The 16775-nt window shown below is 65.6% G+C and overlaps 6 protein-coding genes across 6 annotated transcripts; 2 read left to right on the top strand and 4 right to left on the bottom strand.

The window, feature by feature from the left end:
• Positions 1-207: 207 nt before the first annotated feature.
• On the top strand, positions 208-1765 carry MVD1 (diphosphomevalonate decarboxylase MVD1; the record flags this gene model as incomplete). The annotated part of the gene is made up of 4 exons (XM_076652223.1): positions 208-252; positions 344-354; positions 502-513; positions 574-1765. 4 exons carry the CDS (start codon positions 208-210, stop codon positions 1763-1765), a joined length of 1260 nt encoding a protein of 419 aa, XP_076502204.1.
• A 161-nt stretch (positions 1766-1926) lies between these two features.
• On the bottom strand, positions 1927-4158 carry JCM10292_005492 (uncharacterized protein; the record flags this gene model as incomplete). The annotated part of the gene is made up of 6 exons (XM_076652222.1): positions 1927-2075; positions 2158-2600; positions 2680-2899; positions 2960-3689; positions 3764-3870; positions 3945-4158. The coding sequence occupies 6 exons, from the start codon at positions 4156-4158 to the stop codon at positions 1927-1929; spliced, it is 1863 nt and encodes a 620-aa protein (XP_076502203.1).
• Positions 4159-4369: 211 nt separating this feature from the next.
• On the bottom strand, positions 4370-6079 carry JCM10292_005491 (ribonuclease Z; the record flags this gene model as incomplete). Its single annotated transcript, XM_076652221.1, has 5 exons — positions 4370-5136; positions 5205-5466; positions 5569-5675; positions 5793-5896; positions 5976-6079. The coding sequence occupies 5 exons, from the start codon at positions 6077-6079 to the stop codon at positions 4370-4372; spliced, it is 1344 nt and encodes a 447-aa protein (XP_076502202.1).
• Positions 6080-6477: 398 nt separating this feature from the next.
• JCM10292_005490 (uncharacterized protein) lies at positions 6478-7844 on the top strand (the record flags this gene model as incomplete). Its single annotated transcript, XM_076652220.1, has 8 exons — positions 6478-6701; positions 6784-6844; positions 6915-7070; positions 7154-7364; positions 7430-7523; positions 7587-7593; positions 7664-7704; positions 7796-7844. The coding sequence occupies 8 exons, from the start codon at positions 6478-6480 to the stop codon at positions 7842-7844; spliced, it is 843 nt and encodes a 280-aa protein (XP_076502201.1).
• A 358-nt stretch (positions 7845-8202) lies between these two features.
• Positions 8203-11655, bottom strand: JCM10292_005489 (uncharacterized protein; the record flags this gene model as incomplete). The annotated part of the gene is made up of 7 exons (XM_076652219.1): positions 8203-8252; positions 8328-8450; positions 8555-8777; positions 8843-8996; positions 9052-9087; positions 9150-11099; positions 11153-11655. 7 exons carry the CDS (start codon positions 11653-11655, stop codon positions 8203-8205), a joined length of 3039 nt encoding a protein of 1012 aa, XP_076502200.1.
• Positions 11656-12285: 630 nt separating this feature from the next.
• Positions 12286-15100, bottom strand: ERB1 (ribosome biogenesis protein ERB1; the record flags this gene model as incomplete). The annotated part of the gene is made up of 5 exons (XM_076652218.1): positions 12286-12863; positions 12923-13206; positions 13266-14060; positions 14117-14379; positions 14441-15100. 5 exons carry the CDS (start codon positions 15098-15100, stop codon positions 12286-12288), a joined length of 2580 nt encoding a protein of 859 aa, XP_076502199.1.
• Between the last annotated feature and the right edge of the window lie 1675 nt (positions 15101-16775).

Below are 16775 nucleotides of genomic sequence, written 5' to 3'. Positions count from 1 at the left end.
AGACGCGAGGCGACGCGCGAATCGCTCTCTCGCCGTCCCTCGAGCCCGCACACGCGCTAGACAGGGTGAGCAGAGCCTGCGAGCATCGTACTGCGCACCCCAGACTCGCGTAGACCCGCGCTGACCCGCTCGCTGTGCTGCCGCCCCCCTGCTCTCGCCGTCGATCGAACGACCTTGATCTTTCTCGCGCTGCAGCCCGCAGGAACGATGAGCGACCAGCCCTACGTCTTTCAGGCAACGTGCTCGGCACCCGTGGGTCTTGCCCCGGTCTTCCTGCGTCGATGTGACCCCGCTCACTCTCCTCGTCCTCGCCCCTTTCTCCTCCTTCAACGCGCTCCCACAGGTCAACATTGCGTGCGTGCTACAGCGTAATCTGCTCTCACTGTGCGCGCGCGGATGCTGACCTCTCCGCCGCCTCGCCTTGTGCTCTGTCTCGACTTTCGCGCTCGCGCCTCGTCCCTTTCACGCACCTTTCGACACTGCGCATCTTTGCCCCTGCAGCGTTGTCAAGTAGTGCGTCGTGCTCTTGCATCTTCAAAGTACTGCTCAGCGCTCACATGCATCCTCCCGCAGCTGGGGCAAGCGCGACACCTCGCTCATCCTCCCGACCAACTCGTCCCTCTCGGTCACGCTCTCGCAGGACCACCTCCGCTCCCTCACCTCGGCCGCCTACATCACCCGCAAGCAGCTCGGCACCTTCCCGCCCGATCGCCTCTGGCTCAACGGCGAGGAGGAGGAGATCAAGGAGGGCGGGCGCACCGCGCGCTGCCTCGCCGAGATGCGCAGCCTACGCGAGCAGGTCGAAGCCGCCAACCCTTCGCTGAAGAAGATTGCCTCGTACCCGATTCACATCGCGTCCGAGAACAACTTCCCGACCGCGGCCGGCCTCGCCTCTTCCGCGTCGGGCCTTTCAGCGCTCGTCGCCACGCTCGCATCCCTGTACGCGCTGCAGGACCACGGCGTCTCGACAGCCGAGCTGTCGCGCATCGCGCGCCAGGGCTCGGGCTCGGCGTGCCGCTCCATGTTTGGCGGCTACGTCGCGTGGGAGATGGGGTCGCAGGCAGACGGCAGCGACTCGGTCGCGGTCGAGGTCGCGCCGGCGTCGCACTGGCCCGACCTACACGCCCTCATCCTCGTCGTGAGCGACAAGAAGAAGGGCACGCCCTCGACCGCCGGCATGCAGCGCACGGTCGCGACCTCTGCGCTCCTCGAGCACCGCATCCGCGACGTCGTCCCCGCGCGCATGGAGCGCATCACGCGGGCGATCCACGCGCGCGACTTTGACGCGTTTGCGCGCGAGACGATGGCCGACTCGAACCAGTTCCACGCCGTGTGCCTCGACACCGAGCCGCCCATCTTCTACCTCAACGACGTCTCGCGCGCCGTCATCCAGCTCGTCACCGAGCTCAACCGCGCCTCGGTCGCCGCGGGCAAGGGCTGCGTCGCCGCCTACACGTACGACGCCGGGCCCAACGCCGTCCTGTACGTCCAGGAGAAAGACGTTGCGCACGTCCTCGACGTCGTCCTGCGCTACTTCCCCCAGTCGGCCGAGTCGTTCCCGGACCCGTTCCAGCTCGGCGTCGACCCGGCAGGCGGCCAGGGCGCCCTGCCTGAGGGCTTCAACGAGGCCGTCATCCCGCGCCACGAGCTCGGCGCCGTCGCGCGTGTCATCCACACCAAGGTCGGCGACGGCCCGCGCACGCTCGACTCGAGCACCGAGGGCCTCCTCGACGGCGAGGGCATGCCCAAGCGCGTCAAGCAGTAGATCGCAGGCGTGGGTCGGTTGGGTAATCTGGGTCTCTAGTCTTTGCATCCCCCTTTGGTCGCAATGCACGCATCGCCTCGCAGTCTGCCTCTCGCGTCCTGTGTGTGATCACGTTAAAGACTGCATAACGTTACAGGCAGTACAGCGGCAATGAGGGGGATCTACTCGGCATCCTCTTCGCCGAGGAAGTCGGCATAGGCCGGGTTCTGCGTCTCCTCTACGTATGGGTACTTGAGCGAGTCGAGCCACTCCTCGAACGCCGCCGTCGTGCCCTCCGGGACTTGCAGGCCGCACAGAATCTTGCCCACGTCTGCAGAGGAGCCGGGGAGCGGGTCAGCCGAGGTGCACGCGTCGAGTCGAGCACAGTCAAAGCTGTGAGGAAAGCAACGCACCGCCGCCGTGATTCCGATAGTGGAACAACGAGATGTTGAATTTCCCGCCGAGCGTCTCGAGGAACTTGCGCAGCGCGCCGGGGCGCTCGGGAAACTCGAAGCGGAACATGCGCTCGTCGGCGACCTTGGTCTTGCCGCCGACGAGGTACCGCGCGTGCGACTTGGCGAGCTCGTTGTCGCTGATGTCGAGCGCAGACATGCCGCCCTGCTGCAGCGTCGAGAGGATCGACGACAGCTCGGACTGCCGCAGCTCGGCCGGCGTCGCGACGGGTGTTGATGCGCCGGAGCCGCCGGCGCCGGTTTGCGGAGGGAGAGCGCGGGAGGTCGAGGAGGAAGAGGAGAGGTAGAAGGACAGGAAGATAAACGCGCGCTTCGAGGACGTGTACCGGTACACGAATTCGGTCACGGCGCGAGGGTGGATGGCCGAATGCAGCGCGAGGAAGCTGTACCAGGGCGTAACGGCCAGCCGTGTCAGCGAAAGGAGAGTACTACGCAGACTCGGGACCGTAGCGGTCGACGCACGCTCCGGGCTTTTCGGGGATGATGACCCTGAGCATCGCCTCCTTGCCCTCGCCTAGCTCGGCACGCTCGGCAATGAAGCGCAACCGCGAAAAGTTGATGTTGGCGCCCGAGACGACCGACACAAAGTGCTTGTTCTTGCCGATGAGGTTGTTCTGCTGAATCCACTTCTTGGCGCCCGCGACGCCTAGTGCGCCTGATGGTTCTGCGACCGAGCGCGTGTCTGCAGACAGGAACAGGACGTCAGCTGTATGGCGACGGCATGACAGGCAGTGGGGCTCACCCTGGAAGATGTCCTTGATCGCGGCGCACAGCTCGTCGTTCGAGACGAGCACGATCTCGTCGACGAGCTCGGCGCACACCCGCAGCGTCTCGTCGCCCATCTTGCGCACGGCCGTCCCGTCGGCAAAGAGCCCGACCTCGCTCAGCGTCAGGTGCTCGCCCGCGCCGAGCGTCTGCGCGAGTGCGTCGGCGTCGTACGTCTCGACGCCGATGACCTTGACGTGCGGAGGCGCGACCGCCTTGATGTAGGCGGCCATGCCGGCGAGGAAGCCGCCGCCGCCGACGGGGATAAAGATGGCATCGAGCTTGCTCGCGTCCATCTGCCGCAGAATCTCGACCGCGGCCGTCCCCTGCCCGGCGATGACGAACGGGTCGTTGAAGGGCGGGATGATGGTCAGGCCGTGCACCTTGGCGAGGCGTGCGCACTCGCGCTGCGCCTCGTCAAAGTCGGCGCCGTGGAGGACGACGCGCGCGCCGAGGCGATCAACGTTCTGGTACTTGATCGACGGCGTGTTGAGCGGCATGACGATGGTGCAGGCGATGCCGAGCTCGCGACCGGACAGGGCGACGCCCTGAGCGTGGTTTCCCGCGGAGCAGGCAATGACACCGCGCCATCGCTCCTCGTCCGAGAGCTGGGTCATGAGGTTGTAGGCGCCGCGGAGCTTGAAGGAGAAGACGGGGGTGAGGTCGTCGCGCTTGAGCATGATCTGATTGCCGAGCCGTTGCGAGAGCTGCGCGGTCCTTGCCTGGTCAGCCTTTTGAAGCGAGATCACCGCGGCCCGAGGAGGAGGAGAGGGAGGCGAACCGAGACGGCCGGGGTCATGGGCGTTCCTTCGGGGAGGATCGAGTAGACGTTGCTCGTGAGCGACATGAGCATGTAGTTGGGCGTCCCATCGCTCTTGAGCTGGTGCGCTGCACGTTCATCGACATCGACGAGAGCAAGAGGTGAGCCCGACATCGAGGCTCGCCGTGGATTTGCGACGCACGCGGTACTCGCTTGTAGTGCTCTGGGTTGCCCGGGAACACTGGGCGCTTTACCCTGCGGCCGTCGGGGAGGCGGATCGAGTGCTTCGCGTCGAGGCCAAGGTCGCTCGCCTGCAGCGCCAAAGGTGCGGCGTGCGCGTGGCCGTTCGCGAGCGACGGCTGCGTGCCCTCGGTCTCGCTCACGAGCCCCTGCGCGGTCGGCTGCGAGGTTGCCATCGTGCGCAAGAGGCCAACCCGCCCGCGTTGACTTTCGTCCCGCTAAGTCCGGCTCTGGCTCTCTTTCTCCGAGTCAAGCCATGTGCCTTCGCCCGCACTCAGTACTGCGAGACGAGAGCCGGCGAAATGCGCCGAATTCCGCAGCAGAAGCGCAAAAGAAGTCGCCCCCTCTCCCTGTCCTGGTCGTGCGAGGAAACGATCGCGTAAAGTTCTACCCCTTGGCCTGCGCCTTCTTACGCTTGTCCCTCCTCGGCACCTCGATGACGAGAAAGTCCCTCGCCGCTCGCACCTCGAGCTCTTCGCCCTCGCCCTCGCCCTGCTCGTCCTCCCTCCCCCTGCGCATCTCGTCGCCCGCCTGCCGCTCAATCTCCCTTAGCATCTCCCTCCACTTGCTCCGCGACTCGTCACTCGCGCTCCTCGCGCCCTCGGCCTCCGGGTCCGGGTACTTGACGCTGAGGTGGTTGAGCACGAGCGTCCTCGCGCGCGCCTCGCGCGCAAACGCCCCCGCGACCTGCGGCGTAGAGTGCCCGTGCGCGCGCGCCGTCGCCGTCACGCTCGCGAGCGTCGCCGCCTGCCCCGTCTCGCGCGACACCTTGGCCGCCGCCTGCGACTCGTCAAGCGTCGGGAGGAACGCGTTCGTCGACTCGTGCACGACGAGGTCGACCGGGCCGCCGTCGTCGGACGTGCCCGGCGGGCGCAGGAAGCGCAAGAGGTACGTCGCGTCGTACGTGTCGCCGAGGACGATGATGCGCCGCCCGCCGGACGGGTCGAGGTCGGGAGGGCGCAGGACAGTCCCGTCTGCGAGTGCGATCGGTTCCCGCTCGGTCTGCAGCCGCGAAAGGAGCGACACCGGATTCTTGACACCCGAAGCGGCGAGCGCGGCAGCGTTCTCGGGTCGCTTCAGGTGCGGGATGTAGAGCTGCGGCTGGATCGGCAGCGACCGCGGCGATTCCGTCAGGATGTAGCCGAGGCAGCGGACTGCGAAGTCGTCGGTCCTGTCAGTCTCGAAGCTCTGCCAACAAGAGCCTACGTGTCAAGAGACACACCGGTGTGCTCGATCGGACCCGCCGACACGCTCACTCCGCCGCCTTCCCGCTCGTCCACCACGTCGCGCCAGAACCCGTCCTTTCCTTGCCGAACATTCCGCCCTTGTCGCTCGCTCGGATGCAGTGTACCCTGCTCCTCGACCTCGCCGGCAAAGAGAAGCTCGTGAACGACGTAAGGGCGGGTGAGGATGGACTGGGTGAGCGAGAGGCAAATGCGGAGGAAGAGGCGCAATCCAGAGGGGCCGTAAATCTCGGTCGGCGGCTGCAACAGCGCGGCATCAGCACTTTCGAGAGGTGGAGGCTATCCATTCACGCAGTCTGCGGACTGGACAGGCGAAACGGCAAGCGAATGAACGACACGCACGATCTGTTGCGACTCGCCTAACCGCGGGTCCTCTTGTCCGGGCAGCACACCACCTTCTCCAGCACTGATCGTGCACAGCAAGCCGGGTAGCCCGTTGATATGGTCGGCTGCGAAGTGGAACGCGTGTGAGCTCTCAGATCGCGGACAAGCAGCCCAACACACGAGCGGTACGGTCAAGCCCGTCTCTCGGTAGACTGCGCCGCCTCGGATCGTGAAGAGCTCACCATGCATGTGCGTTACAAAGATCCGCGCGACCTTGCTCATCGGAAGCTTGCACTGCTCGTTCATGAACTGGTGCTGCGTCGCCTCGCCGGCGTCAAAGACCCACCTGCGTTCGCGGGGATGTGCGTGCCTCGAGTCAGCCAAGCTGCTCATACGCTCATGAGGTCCAACGACGCGAGACGCACAGCTTCGAGTCGAGCTTGACGACGAGGCTCGAGACGTTGCGGGTGGTCGAGGGTCTCCCGGCGGCGGTGCCGAGAAAGGTGACGCTCATGTGGTCGACGGGCATGGTGCGGCGCTGCGCCTTTGCGGCGGTCGAGGCGAGACGAGGGGTGGTCGAGGAGAGCCGAGGGACGAGAGGGGCGAGGGCTCGACGAGGGTGCGCGGGAATGCCGTAGACGCGGGTGTGTAGGCAGTGTGCAGCTTGCAGGACACGCTGAGCAGAGCAAGCGGGCGCCTGGAGTCGTGCAGCCAGCGTGGTCGATATCGTTGCGGTGACAGTCGATGAGGCGCACGCGAGCGAGGCAAGCGCAGGCGGGCAACTGCGAGTGCGTGTGGCCCTGCTGCAGCGCAGTCTGAGCTGATCCGCGATGCCTGTACTCGCCTCGAACGATGTTGTGGTCGCGGCGAGAGCCAACCTCCGCTCTTCGCTCTTGTTCCGCTCTTTCCTCATTTCCCCTCGCCACGATGACCCGCGCTGCTGCGTACGCCTACTCGCTCTTGCGTGCCTCGGTGCCCTCGCCGGACGTGCTCGTGATCGCCCTTGCCCGTCCGCCCGTCAATGCCTTCTCGACCGACCTCTTCGCGCAGCTCCGCGATGCTTTCGCCCAAGCATCGCGCGACGAGCACGTCCGCTGTGTCGTCCTCACCAGCGACGTCGACAAGGGCTTCACGGCCGGGCTCGACCTGCAGTGCGTCGTCTCTCGCGCTCGCTGCGCCGCTCTCCGCTGCTTCCGCGTGGCTGAAGCCCCACTCGGCCGTTCCGGCAACCAGCGCAAGCGACCTCATGCGCCAAGCCAGCGACCCAGCGCGCACCGCACTCCTCCTCAGAGACGTACGTGACGGACCCGGACTAGCCGAAGCGCCGCCGCTCACCGCTTTGGCTCGCCGGCCCTCCCTCACAGCACATCGACCACCTCCAGCGCTGCGTCTCGGCCATCCAGGACTGCGAAAAGCCCGTCGTCTGCGCCGTGCACGGCTTGTGCTTTGGAGCCGGAATTGACATCATGTCGGCCTGCGACGTGCGCTACTGCGCCGAGGGTTCCATCTTCAGCATCAAGGTGCGCCTCTGCGCCCGCCTTTAGGCTCGCTCTTCGATCCGTTGGCAGTTGACGCTCTGGCCCGTGGCGCGTGCGCCTCACAGGAGGTCGACATCGGCCTCGCTGCCGACATCGGGTCGCTCCAGCGCCTCCCCAAGGTCACGGGCAACGCCTCGCTCGTCGCAGAGTACGCGCTCACGGCGCGCAACTTTGGCCCGCCGGAAGCCGAGCGCATGGGCCTCGTCAGCGGGACGGTCGGTGGCGGAAAGGATGGCGTGAGGGAAAAGGCGCTCGAGGTTGCGCGCGTGATCGCGAGTGCGTCCAGATGCAACATGCTCTCCTCGCTTGCTCGCTGACTCTCCCGCCCACGCCTTCTGCAGGCAAATCGCCGATTGCGACTCTGTCGACCAAGCACCTGCTCAATTACTCGCGCGAGCACACGGTGCAGGAGGGCTTGCAGTACACGCAGGCGTGGTGCGTTTCTTCCGCTCGCGCTTGTTCACCAGGTCAATGCTGACCTTGTCTCCCCTGCTGCAGGAACATGGTGCATTTCCCGTAAAAGGTTGCTCGCTCTCTGCAGCGCCGCCACTGACCCTCGATTCTTCCTTTCGCAGGCCATGATTCAAGCGAGCGACATCCCTGCAGCTTTCGAAGCGTGAGTCGCATCCGTCGCCATGTCTCTTGCGCGCACTTCGCCGCACAGATCGGGTGACGTCCGATGGCTCACGCACGATGTCCGCACGCAGCTTTGCGACTAAGAAGCCGGCCAAGTTCGAGAAACTCGCCAAGCTGTAGTCTGCGGCCCAGCCCCTCTCGCTGCATCCGTACCTTCCGTCTCGTTCGTTTCAACTTTCAGTATTGTCTGTGAGTCTGTTTGATTGTCACCATTAGCTCGGCCGGCAAGGCAACGATCGGCAAGGAGTCCACCCAAGCGGAACAAAGGCGAGAGAGGATGTGGGACGTGCGGAGTGCCCGAAAAGGCGCGAGCATGCCAACGATCATGTTACGACAAACAAACTCTACGGCAGCAACCCAGTGGGTGGGCGTAACGGCAGGCTGATGTGGAATGAGAGAAATAACGGTGACCGCGATGTATCCGACGTCGGGAGGGAGGAAGAAAGGCGAAAGCTGCTGCAAGATATATGCGAAAGGACTAGAAGATCTCGCTGGCGAGAGGGCAGTCCTCGAGCGAGTGGCCGTACTCTGCGGAACAAGGCCGGTCAGGTTGGAGCACTGGCGACAAGCGCACGGCGTGCGTGTGCGCGGAATCTCGCGCACCTTCGCAGTCATCGCAGTAGTCTGCTGCGCCGCCAACGCCGTTGCCTGCAGCGGCGGACGAAGTCGAGGTGACGCTCGAACGCTTCTCGCTGAAAGACGATCGGGTCGGGGATGAGGCAGCGACTGCAGGAATGGGAGGTGTCAGTGGAGGGCTGTGCTGTTGTGCGCTTCTCGCCATAAGGCCGCCGCCCTGCACCTAGTCGTGACCGAAGAAAGCGCCAACTCACAGTCAGGGCACGAGTCAAGATCGTGACCTTTCTCGCCACACATCTCGCACTCGGTGTTGTCCTTGCCAACGAGAGACTCTGCCTTCTTGACACTGCCGTTGGCTCGCGCCGCCGCCGTCGTACCGTGTGTCTTGGCTGCGAGCGCCTTGTACTTCTCCAGCTCGGTCTCCAGCTCGTCCTCGCGGTAGATCTTGGACTCGACGAGCGATTCGAGCTCGGTGACCTGGCGATCGCCACAGCGTCAGCAGAGAGGGAACGAGCCGAAGCGGGCGAGGGCGATTGACGCACCTCCTGGTTGAGCGCCTTGATCTCGAGCTCCGACTTGCGCTCGACTTCGGCGAGCTGCTTCCGCAGATCCTCCAGCTCGCGCTTGAGGGTCGGATCAGAGGTGACAGTGGCAGGTGGCGGCGCGCCGGAGGGGTCGTCAAGCTGCTGCATTAGACTGCGCAATTGATGGGTCAGCCGCGTGCCAGAAGGGAGGAAAGATTTCGACATACTTTTGCACGGTTGCCTCGAGAGCGCGCTGTGCATCCCTGCGAGCAAAAGCGGACGTTGTCAGTCCTGGCGTCGGGCTGACGAAATGACGCAAGCGCACTTGAGGCTGTCGACCTCGATGTCGGCGTCCTTGCGCTTCTCGCCGAGCACGCGGTTCTCCTCGATGAGGCTCTCGATGATGGTCTTGAGTCCGACAATCTGATCCCGCGTCGCAGTCGCCTCGTCCTTGGCGCCGATCGAGCTGGCCGCACTGCTCCTCCGCGCGCCGAGGTCTGGCGGCGGCGACAGCTTCTGCAGTCGCTCGATCTCCTTCTCGGCGTTGCGCAGATCTTCGCGCAGCTCCGAGACGAGCGCAGCTTCGCGCTGAGCCTTCTCGAGCTCGACCTTGGCGGCCGACAGTTCCTTGTGCACGCGCTTGAGGTCGTCGGCGAGCGCGGCCGTCGCATCGCCAGACGCGTCGTGCCGCAGCCCCTCGAGCTCCGAGCGCTCGGCCTCGAGCGTCGCCTGCGACTCGTGAAGGGCAGCCTGGAGCTCCTGGATGCGGGCCTGGGCGCGCTGCTCTGCCTGCGCGGCACGGTCGACCGCCTGCTTGAGCTGCTTGATCTCGCCCTTGAGCAGCTGCTCGACCTCGCCCGTCTTGGTCCGCCGCTCGCGCGCATCCGAAACCTCCTGCTCGAGCTGCATGCGTGCGTCTTCGAGCTGCTCCTCGAGCGTCGAGACTTTGCCGCGCAAGTGGGCGATGTCGGCTCGCGCGCTCTCGGCATCGATAGCCTGGGCAGCGGAGACCGAAGCAGAGAGGTCGGCAGGCGGCGCGTTTGAGCCGGCGGTATCGAGGCGGGCCTGGAGCGCTTCAGCGCGCTCAGCCTCCTCAAGACGGGCGAGCTCAATCTCGGCGATGCGCTCCTCGTACGTCTCGCAGAGGGCTTGACCTGCCGTGCGGAGCTTGTCGACCTGGGCGGTCAAGTCTGCGCGCTCGTCGTCGTGCGCTTTAGCCGCCTGCTCGAGCCGCTCGCGCAGCGACTCGACCTCGGCTTCCTTGGCCGCCGACTTGTGCTTGTCCTCGAGCTTGACCTTGTCGAGCGCAGCCTTCTGCGCCTCGAGCGCTGCCTCGAGCTCGCGCAGCCGAACCTTGTCCCGCTCGCGGTCGCCCTCCTCGCCCTGCACCCCGGCCAGGCGCTCATCCTCGGCCGCCTTTGCGCGCTGCCTGTCCGCCTCGGCGAGCGCGAGCTGCTCCTCGAGCGCCTTGATGCGCTCAGACTTCTCGAGCAGTCGGTCCTCCATCTCCCGCCCGAGCTTCTCGCTCCCCTCGAGCAGCTGGCGGATCTCGCCCTCCCGTGCGCGCGCGTCCTCCAGCTCGCGCCGCATCTCGTCCGCCTCGTCGTCGAGCAGGTTCGAGCGGTGCGACTGTCGCGAGACGGACGACGCGAGTGACTGGCGGGACTGGCTGCGGAAGGACGGGGTGGTCGGGCGGGCCGACGAGGTCTCCGAATGGGCGAGGGATGTCCGCCGGCGCATCATTGCGCCTGGCGTGGACGGAGTAGCTCGTCCAGACTGAGAAGAGGGCGTGACAGAGCGCGAGAGACCGTATGCCGAAGGGATGGGCGGAACTTCGGGCGCGGTGTGTCGCAGCGATGAGGGCGGGCGCTTGACGGATGCGCCGAGAGACGGGCGCGGAGTCTTGCGTACGGTCGAAGGAGTGCGCGCGACCGTCGGGGTCGAGGCACCGCCGATGGACGGGCGGGAGAGGCGGGTCGGCTTGGGCGTCGTGAGCGTCGACGTGCTCTGCGAGAGGCGCTTTGTCGGCGACATGGACGTGCGGGCTTTGGCGGGCGTGGCAGCGGTCGGGGTCGATTTGGCAGGAGTACCGATCGCGCTTGCTCGGCGCGAAGCGAGGTCTTTTGCGCTCATCCCAGCGTACTTGCTTGCACGGGAGCCGGCAGTGAGCGGAGGCGGCGGCATGCTCACGGCAGACGGAGGTCGCGGCTTGGCCGTGACCTTGGCGATGGGCAGGAAGAGTCCGCACTGAGGCGGGCAGGCAAAGTATTGTTGCCTGTGTGAGGGGGGCTCAGCGCCATCGCGTTTGAGCGGGAGGAGGAAACGCACCCGGCCACACTGCCATCGTTCTTGCCTCTCCCTGCATACACCTCGTCAAGCTCGACACCTGCCCAAGTCCCAGCCTTGCCTTCGACCTCGCCGACGAAGCGAAGCGTGCCCTCCATGAGCTCTCCTGCCACTTCGAATGAGACGGCTGCTCCGACCTCGAGTGCTCCCGCTTTCGGGAAGCGCGAGGTGGACGAGCCGAAGCCCGTGGGTGTCCGCGCACGCGAGAAGGACGGGGTCGAAGGGGTGGTCGGGCGAGGTGGTGCGCGCGAAACGATGGGCTGGCGACCGGAGCTCGACGTGCCCTCGCCGAGCGCGACGCCGACGTCCGGCGAGTCGTACGAGGCAGGGTCGTGCGCCGAGATGGCCTGGCGCAAGCTCGAGAGCTCGTGGACGTGCGCCTGGGCGGAAGGAGGGCGCGGGACGCCGGACTTGCGGCGCGACGAGGGGGTCGGGAGGGCGGATCCGCCGAGAGAGGCTCGCGGGGTGGACGGCGGTCGCAGCATCTGTGCAGCGTCGCTTCAGCGTCAGTGTCTGCGGGTCTGCGGCGGCTGCGGGTGCTCTTCGCGCGGGCGTGAGGCGAAGGTCGGGGGAGGAGGTGTCCGTTGAGCCCGCTCGAGAAGCGCTGTGCCGCCGTACTGCACTCCAAAGCAGGCGTTCAGAGCGCTCCGAGCTGGTCCAGCGCTCCAGAGCGGCGCTCGCGTCTGCACGCCTTGATCTCCTCCGACGACGTTCCCAAGCCTGTCTCTCCCGGGCACAAGCAGCGGGAGAGCTGTGCGCACCTTGTACGAGCTCGTCGAGACTTGTACGTCACCGGTGCAAGTCGCCAAGCGCTCTCGATCGAGTGGCGGGAAGTGCAAGAGTCGCGTGTTGAGCGACGCCTGCGGAGAGGGATCCGTCCCGGGGGACAGCGCAAGCGGGAGAGCGCGAGTCGAGCCTATAAAGAAGCAGACAAAGCGGTCCGGCCAGCTGCAATTGCTCGCGAGGGGCGAGTGTGGAGTTGCTCGAGGACAACCTTTCGCATCCACTTCTCGCTCGGATCGCTTGCCTCGACATACGCGGCAGGGAAGGGATGCGAGATATGCAGTGCAGGACGAGTACAACAGTAGAAGGGAAACACCGCACGCCAGATGCGTCTAGTTGCACCACAGCCTCCCGACGCCGTCTGCGCCGACCGAGACGAGCCACGGCTCGCGCGGGTGCCACTTGATGTCGAGCACGCCGAGCGACTCGGTCACGTCGTGCCCGCGGAGCACCTTGAGCGGCACGATGAGCGGGTTCGTCAGGAGGTCGTTGTACACGGTCGCGTGGAACACGTGCACGCTCCCGTCGTCCGACGAGCTCGCAAACAGCGGCAGCGTCGGGTGGAACGCGACGCTCCGCAGCGCCCGCTGGTGGTACTTGAGCGTCTTGTACGGCGTCGTCGACAGGTCGAGGTCGTGCCACACGAGCCGCCGGTCGTACGACCCGACGAGGACGTGGTCGCCGAGCGGGTGCACGTCGAGGCTCGAGATCCACTTGAGCCCCGGCTGCAGCGTCTTGACCAGCTGCTGCTTCATCAGGTCGTACACCCGCACGTGCCGCTGCGTCGCGACGTAGAAGTGCGGCTTGAGCGGGTGGAATTGGATTCGCTGCACGTCGCCCTTGAGCTTGGCAAACGGCGCCTGCGTGTGGTGCTTCGACAGCTGGTGGATTAGCACCGAACGTGCGCCGGCTGTGTGAATGCGAATCGTGAGTCTCGCGTGAGTCGAAAGACGCGGGACTGTGACGCACCGGGAGAAGCGACCGTCGCAAAATAGTCGCCGCGCTTGTGCCACGTCACCTGCTTCAGCTCGTGCCCGGGCACTTCGACCTCGACGAGCCGTCCTTCCTCGCGCTCGCCGACGCCGCGCGGCTTGAACCACGCAACACCCTCCGGCTGCGCAGGTCGCGGGATCTTGTTGCCGTCGTCGTCGGTTGCTGCGGCGTTGAAGCCGGCGAGGGCGAATGCGGAAGTGCGGGCTGCCGCCGCGTCGGAGAGTAGGGGGAGAGGGGCGATGAGGTGGATCTTGTTGGCGCTGTGGGGGCGAAGAGCGGTTAGTGCGAGTCGAGCGGATCTGGAAGGCGGACAACGCACGTCGCAGCGGCAAAGAGGCTCTTCTCGCGGTCGGGGCACCACTCGAGCGAGTACACGGGCTCGCCCGCGCCGCCGACCTTCCACTTCATCGCGCAGCGCCCGACGGCTGCCTCCCACAGACGAACCTCACCGTCCTCTGCGCCCGTAGCAACCCACATGCCTGTCGGGTCGACGCTGACGCAGCGCACGCGGACGCCGCCAGGGTGCACGTACGCGACCGAGCGCGTCGTCGGGAACGGGCGGAGCTCCTGCGGCGAGGGGAGGCGCGGGAGGAGCTCGCTCGGGTCCTTGATGTCGAGCTTGGGTCGGCGGCGGAGCATGCGCGGCGCGAGGTAGAGATCGAGGCAGCGGTCGAAGCGCTCCTGGACAAAGTTGGCGTATGCGGGCACGCGTCGCAGAGAGTCGAACTTGCGCGGGACGACCTTGCCCTTCTGCTCGTCCTTCTCGAGCTGCGCGTGCTCCTCCTCTTCCTCCTTGGTCCACAGGTACTCCTCGGGCGGGTTGTACGACTCGGCGTGCGTCGGCGGCGCGAGTTTGGGCGCCGGCATGTGCATCGGGTGGGGCGCGACGGGCGTGTCGTCGGCGTTCCACAGCGCGTAGAAACGGGGCTTCTCGGGCGCCGGTGCAGCCCCTGGTCGCCGCGGCACGATGCGGCCGGCGCGGATCGCGCGGACGATCTTCATGACCTTCTTGTGCTCCCACTTGGACGGGAGGAAGCGCGACTTGGGCTCGGGGCGCGCCGAAAGCGGCATCTGCATCGTCTGCTCGGTAAAGTACGGGATCGTGTCGGCGTAGCTGCGGAAAGCGGTCAGCACGAGAGTCGGGCACGCGTAGGGAGGGCGCATACGCACGGGTCGTAGTTCGAGTCGGGGTTCTCGGCCTTGGCGAGGCGCTGGATGAGCTCGAGCTCGTCCTGCGACAGCTGCACGTCCTGCTTGTGCAGCTTGTCCTGCACGGTCGTCCACCCGCCGTCGGCGTCCTCGACGCCCTCGAGGAAGCGGTCGAGCTCGTCGCCCGTCGCGGGGCGCATGACCTTCTTGCCGTCAATGTCGTAACCGATGTGTGGCATGTCGTCGTACCAGTACGAGGGGATGTTGCCGACGCGGTTCGTGGTCTGTGCACGGGCATGGGTCAGCTCTTGAGGCGGCTTGAGTGCGAGGTACCGCAGGGCTCACCTCCTCGGTCGAGCTGTCGGAAGCATAGTCGGGCTCGATCTCCTCGTCCCACACCGTCTTGTCCTTGCCCGTCACCTTGCTCTTGACCGCGCGGCTCCGACGCATGTAGTCCTGCGGAAGGCCACCGAATGCATCGCTGCCGCGTCCTTCGCCCAGCGCGCGGTTCTGGCCCGGGATGGCGCTCGGAAGGGCCTCGTCTTCGGCGGGCTTGGACGTGTTGCGGCGGATGAGCTCGTCGAGATCGGAAGGGTCCTCGTCGTCGTCGTCGGAAGAGGCGAGGACCTCGTTCTGCTCGGCCTCGAGCTCTCGCCGGAGGATCTCCTCGTCGTCGAGCTCGTCCTCCTCGTCATCTGAGCCCACGGATCCGTCGAACGAGTCCTCGTCCCCATCGGCGTCCGCGTCGTCTGCCGAGGCGTCGACATCGAGCTCCGGGAAGGCCTCGCCGTCGTCCTCGTCGTCGTCCGACTCTGCGAGCACGTCTGCGCCCGGGTCCTCGTGGCCCTCGTCGTCGAATGCGAGTCTCCCGAGCGAGTGCTGGGCTGCGAGCGCGGCTGCGGCGGAAGCAGCGGCGGAGGTCGAGGGCGACGACTGGCGGCGCTTGCGCGGGTTCGCCGCGGGCTGGCTGGGCCGGGCTGCGACGGTCTGCGCTGTGCGAGCCATCCCTGCTCGTCCTGTGCTCGTCTCGAGCTGCGCGCGGTGCGGAGTTGCGGCGGGAGAGGCCGCCTGCGCTCCGTCGAGCTTTGGCGCGCGCGGCGAGCGGGGGCGGTGCACCTCTCGCTCCGCACTCGCTCTCGCCGCTGTTCGTAGGGCTGAGTGCCTGAGCTAGCTGTGCTTAATGCTCTGCTATAAGTGCAGTCTCGCTTGCTCGATCCTGTGGCTTGAGGCCGCCGTCTCCGTCTCCCCGCTCGTTCGCTCTCTCATCGCTTCGAACCGTCGCGACCAGATGAGCCGGCGGCTTCGTCGAGGTCGTGCTGATCATTCCGTGGGAGCTATGGCTGAGATCTCCCCGTGTCCGTGCCGTCCGCCGCATGCGAGCGCTGCGAGACCTCGCTGGATCATTATATAGCCAAACGTGCGCGCGAAAGTTAGGTTATGGTTAGGGTTATGGGGGTTGTCAAGCGATCAAAATGACCTTTTCGCGGATGGAAAGGAGGAGGAGGAGGAAAAAAGGTTGGATTTCCTCAACTGATTGTGCCTGTAAAGGCATGCCCAGCAGGAAAGCACCTGCATATGCAGGTCCGGCTTGGGTACTGCTTGCGGAACGGGGTCGACTGGGCGTGACTTAGGGTTTGTCTCGTCCTCGACAGCGAGGAGGACACCGGGCATGGTCGCTGTGAGCAACTCGCCGGCGATCTGTATAGCCTAGAACGCGTAGAAACAGGAGTGCAGGGCCGGACTGAGCCGAGAACCCCCAAAGTGAAGCAGGAACGCGGCAGAGATGTGCAAGATGATGGAACGGCGGAGTGGGGAGGAGAGCGGAAAAGCGCAAGGAGACGTACAAGTACGGAGCAACTCACACAGGATGCACCTGCATATGCAGGTGCACTCGCATTTGGGGCCGCACAGCACCGAGATAATCGAAGAACAAGGAGCTCGAACAACACATTGCAGCGGGAAAGCAAAGTTGGGACGGCTAGGGGGGCTAAGGCCTGCTCGAGGTCGGCCTGAGCAGCCTGTGTGCAGCAGAGGGTCAGGGAGATGGTCGTCAGGCTCGACTTGGAAATTGTGCGAGACAACGGACCCGTTGATTGAGTGTCCCCTGAGTTGCCGCTAACCGACCGGGTAGCTCCCTCGAAATCTGCTCGGACATCTCAAGCAGCGTTAGAGTCGAAATGAGGAAACCGGGAGGGGCGACAAGGAGACAGCGGGCGAGAAGGAAGTGGAGAAGGAGGAAGAGATGCGCGTGCAGGGCAAGCCGTCGAGTCACCCGACGCACTCGAAGGCAAGCGAGTGAATGCGAGCGCGTCACAGAGCGTCGTCGATCAGGTGCAGACCGAAGCTCGTGCCCCGCGGACCTTCCGCACCTGCATGTGCAGGTCCCTACGCACCCGCATGAGCTTGCACCTGCACGTGCAGGTAGACTTGGGAGCTCGAATGTGCGCAGATACAATGTTGCGCAAGCTTCCTGCTGCTCGACCAACGCAAGAGGGACGGTCCAGGGGGTCGTGGCGGTGACGGCTAGCGCAGCGGGGCAAGGATGAAACGAACTGGGTCATCGGCATCCGGTCGCAGTAAACGTCTCAGGGCTAGGTTAGGGTTAGGGTTAGGGTTAGGGTTAAGGTTAGGGTTAGGGTTAGGGTTAGGGTTAGGGTTAGGGTTAGGGTTAGGGTTAGGG

Source organism: Rhodotorula paludigena (genome assembly GCF_050403205.1).
Source record: "Rhodotorula paludigena JCM10292 DNA, Rt_paludigena_JCM10292v1_ctg69, whole genome shotgun sequence".
NCBI classification, from domain to species: Eukaryota; Fungi; Basidiomycota; class Microbotryomycetes; order Sporidiobolales; family Sporidiobolaceae; genus Rhodotorula; species Rhodotorula paludigena.
The sequence above is the reverse complement of the archived record's forward strand: the minus strand, read 5'-3'. Positions and strand labels throughout refer to the sequence as shown.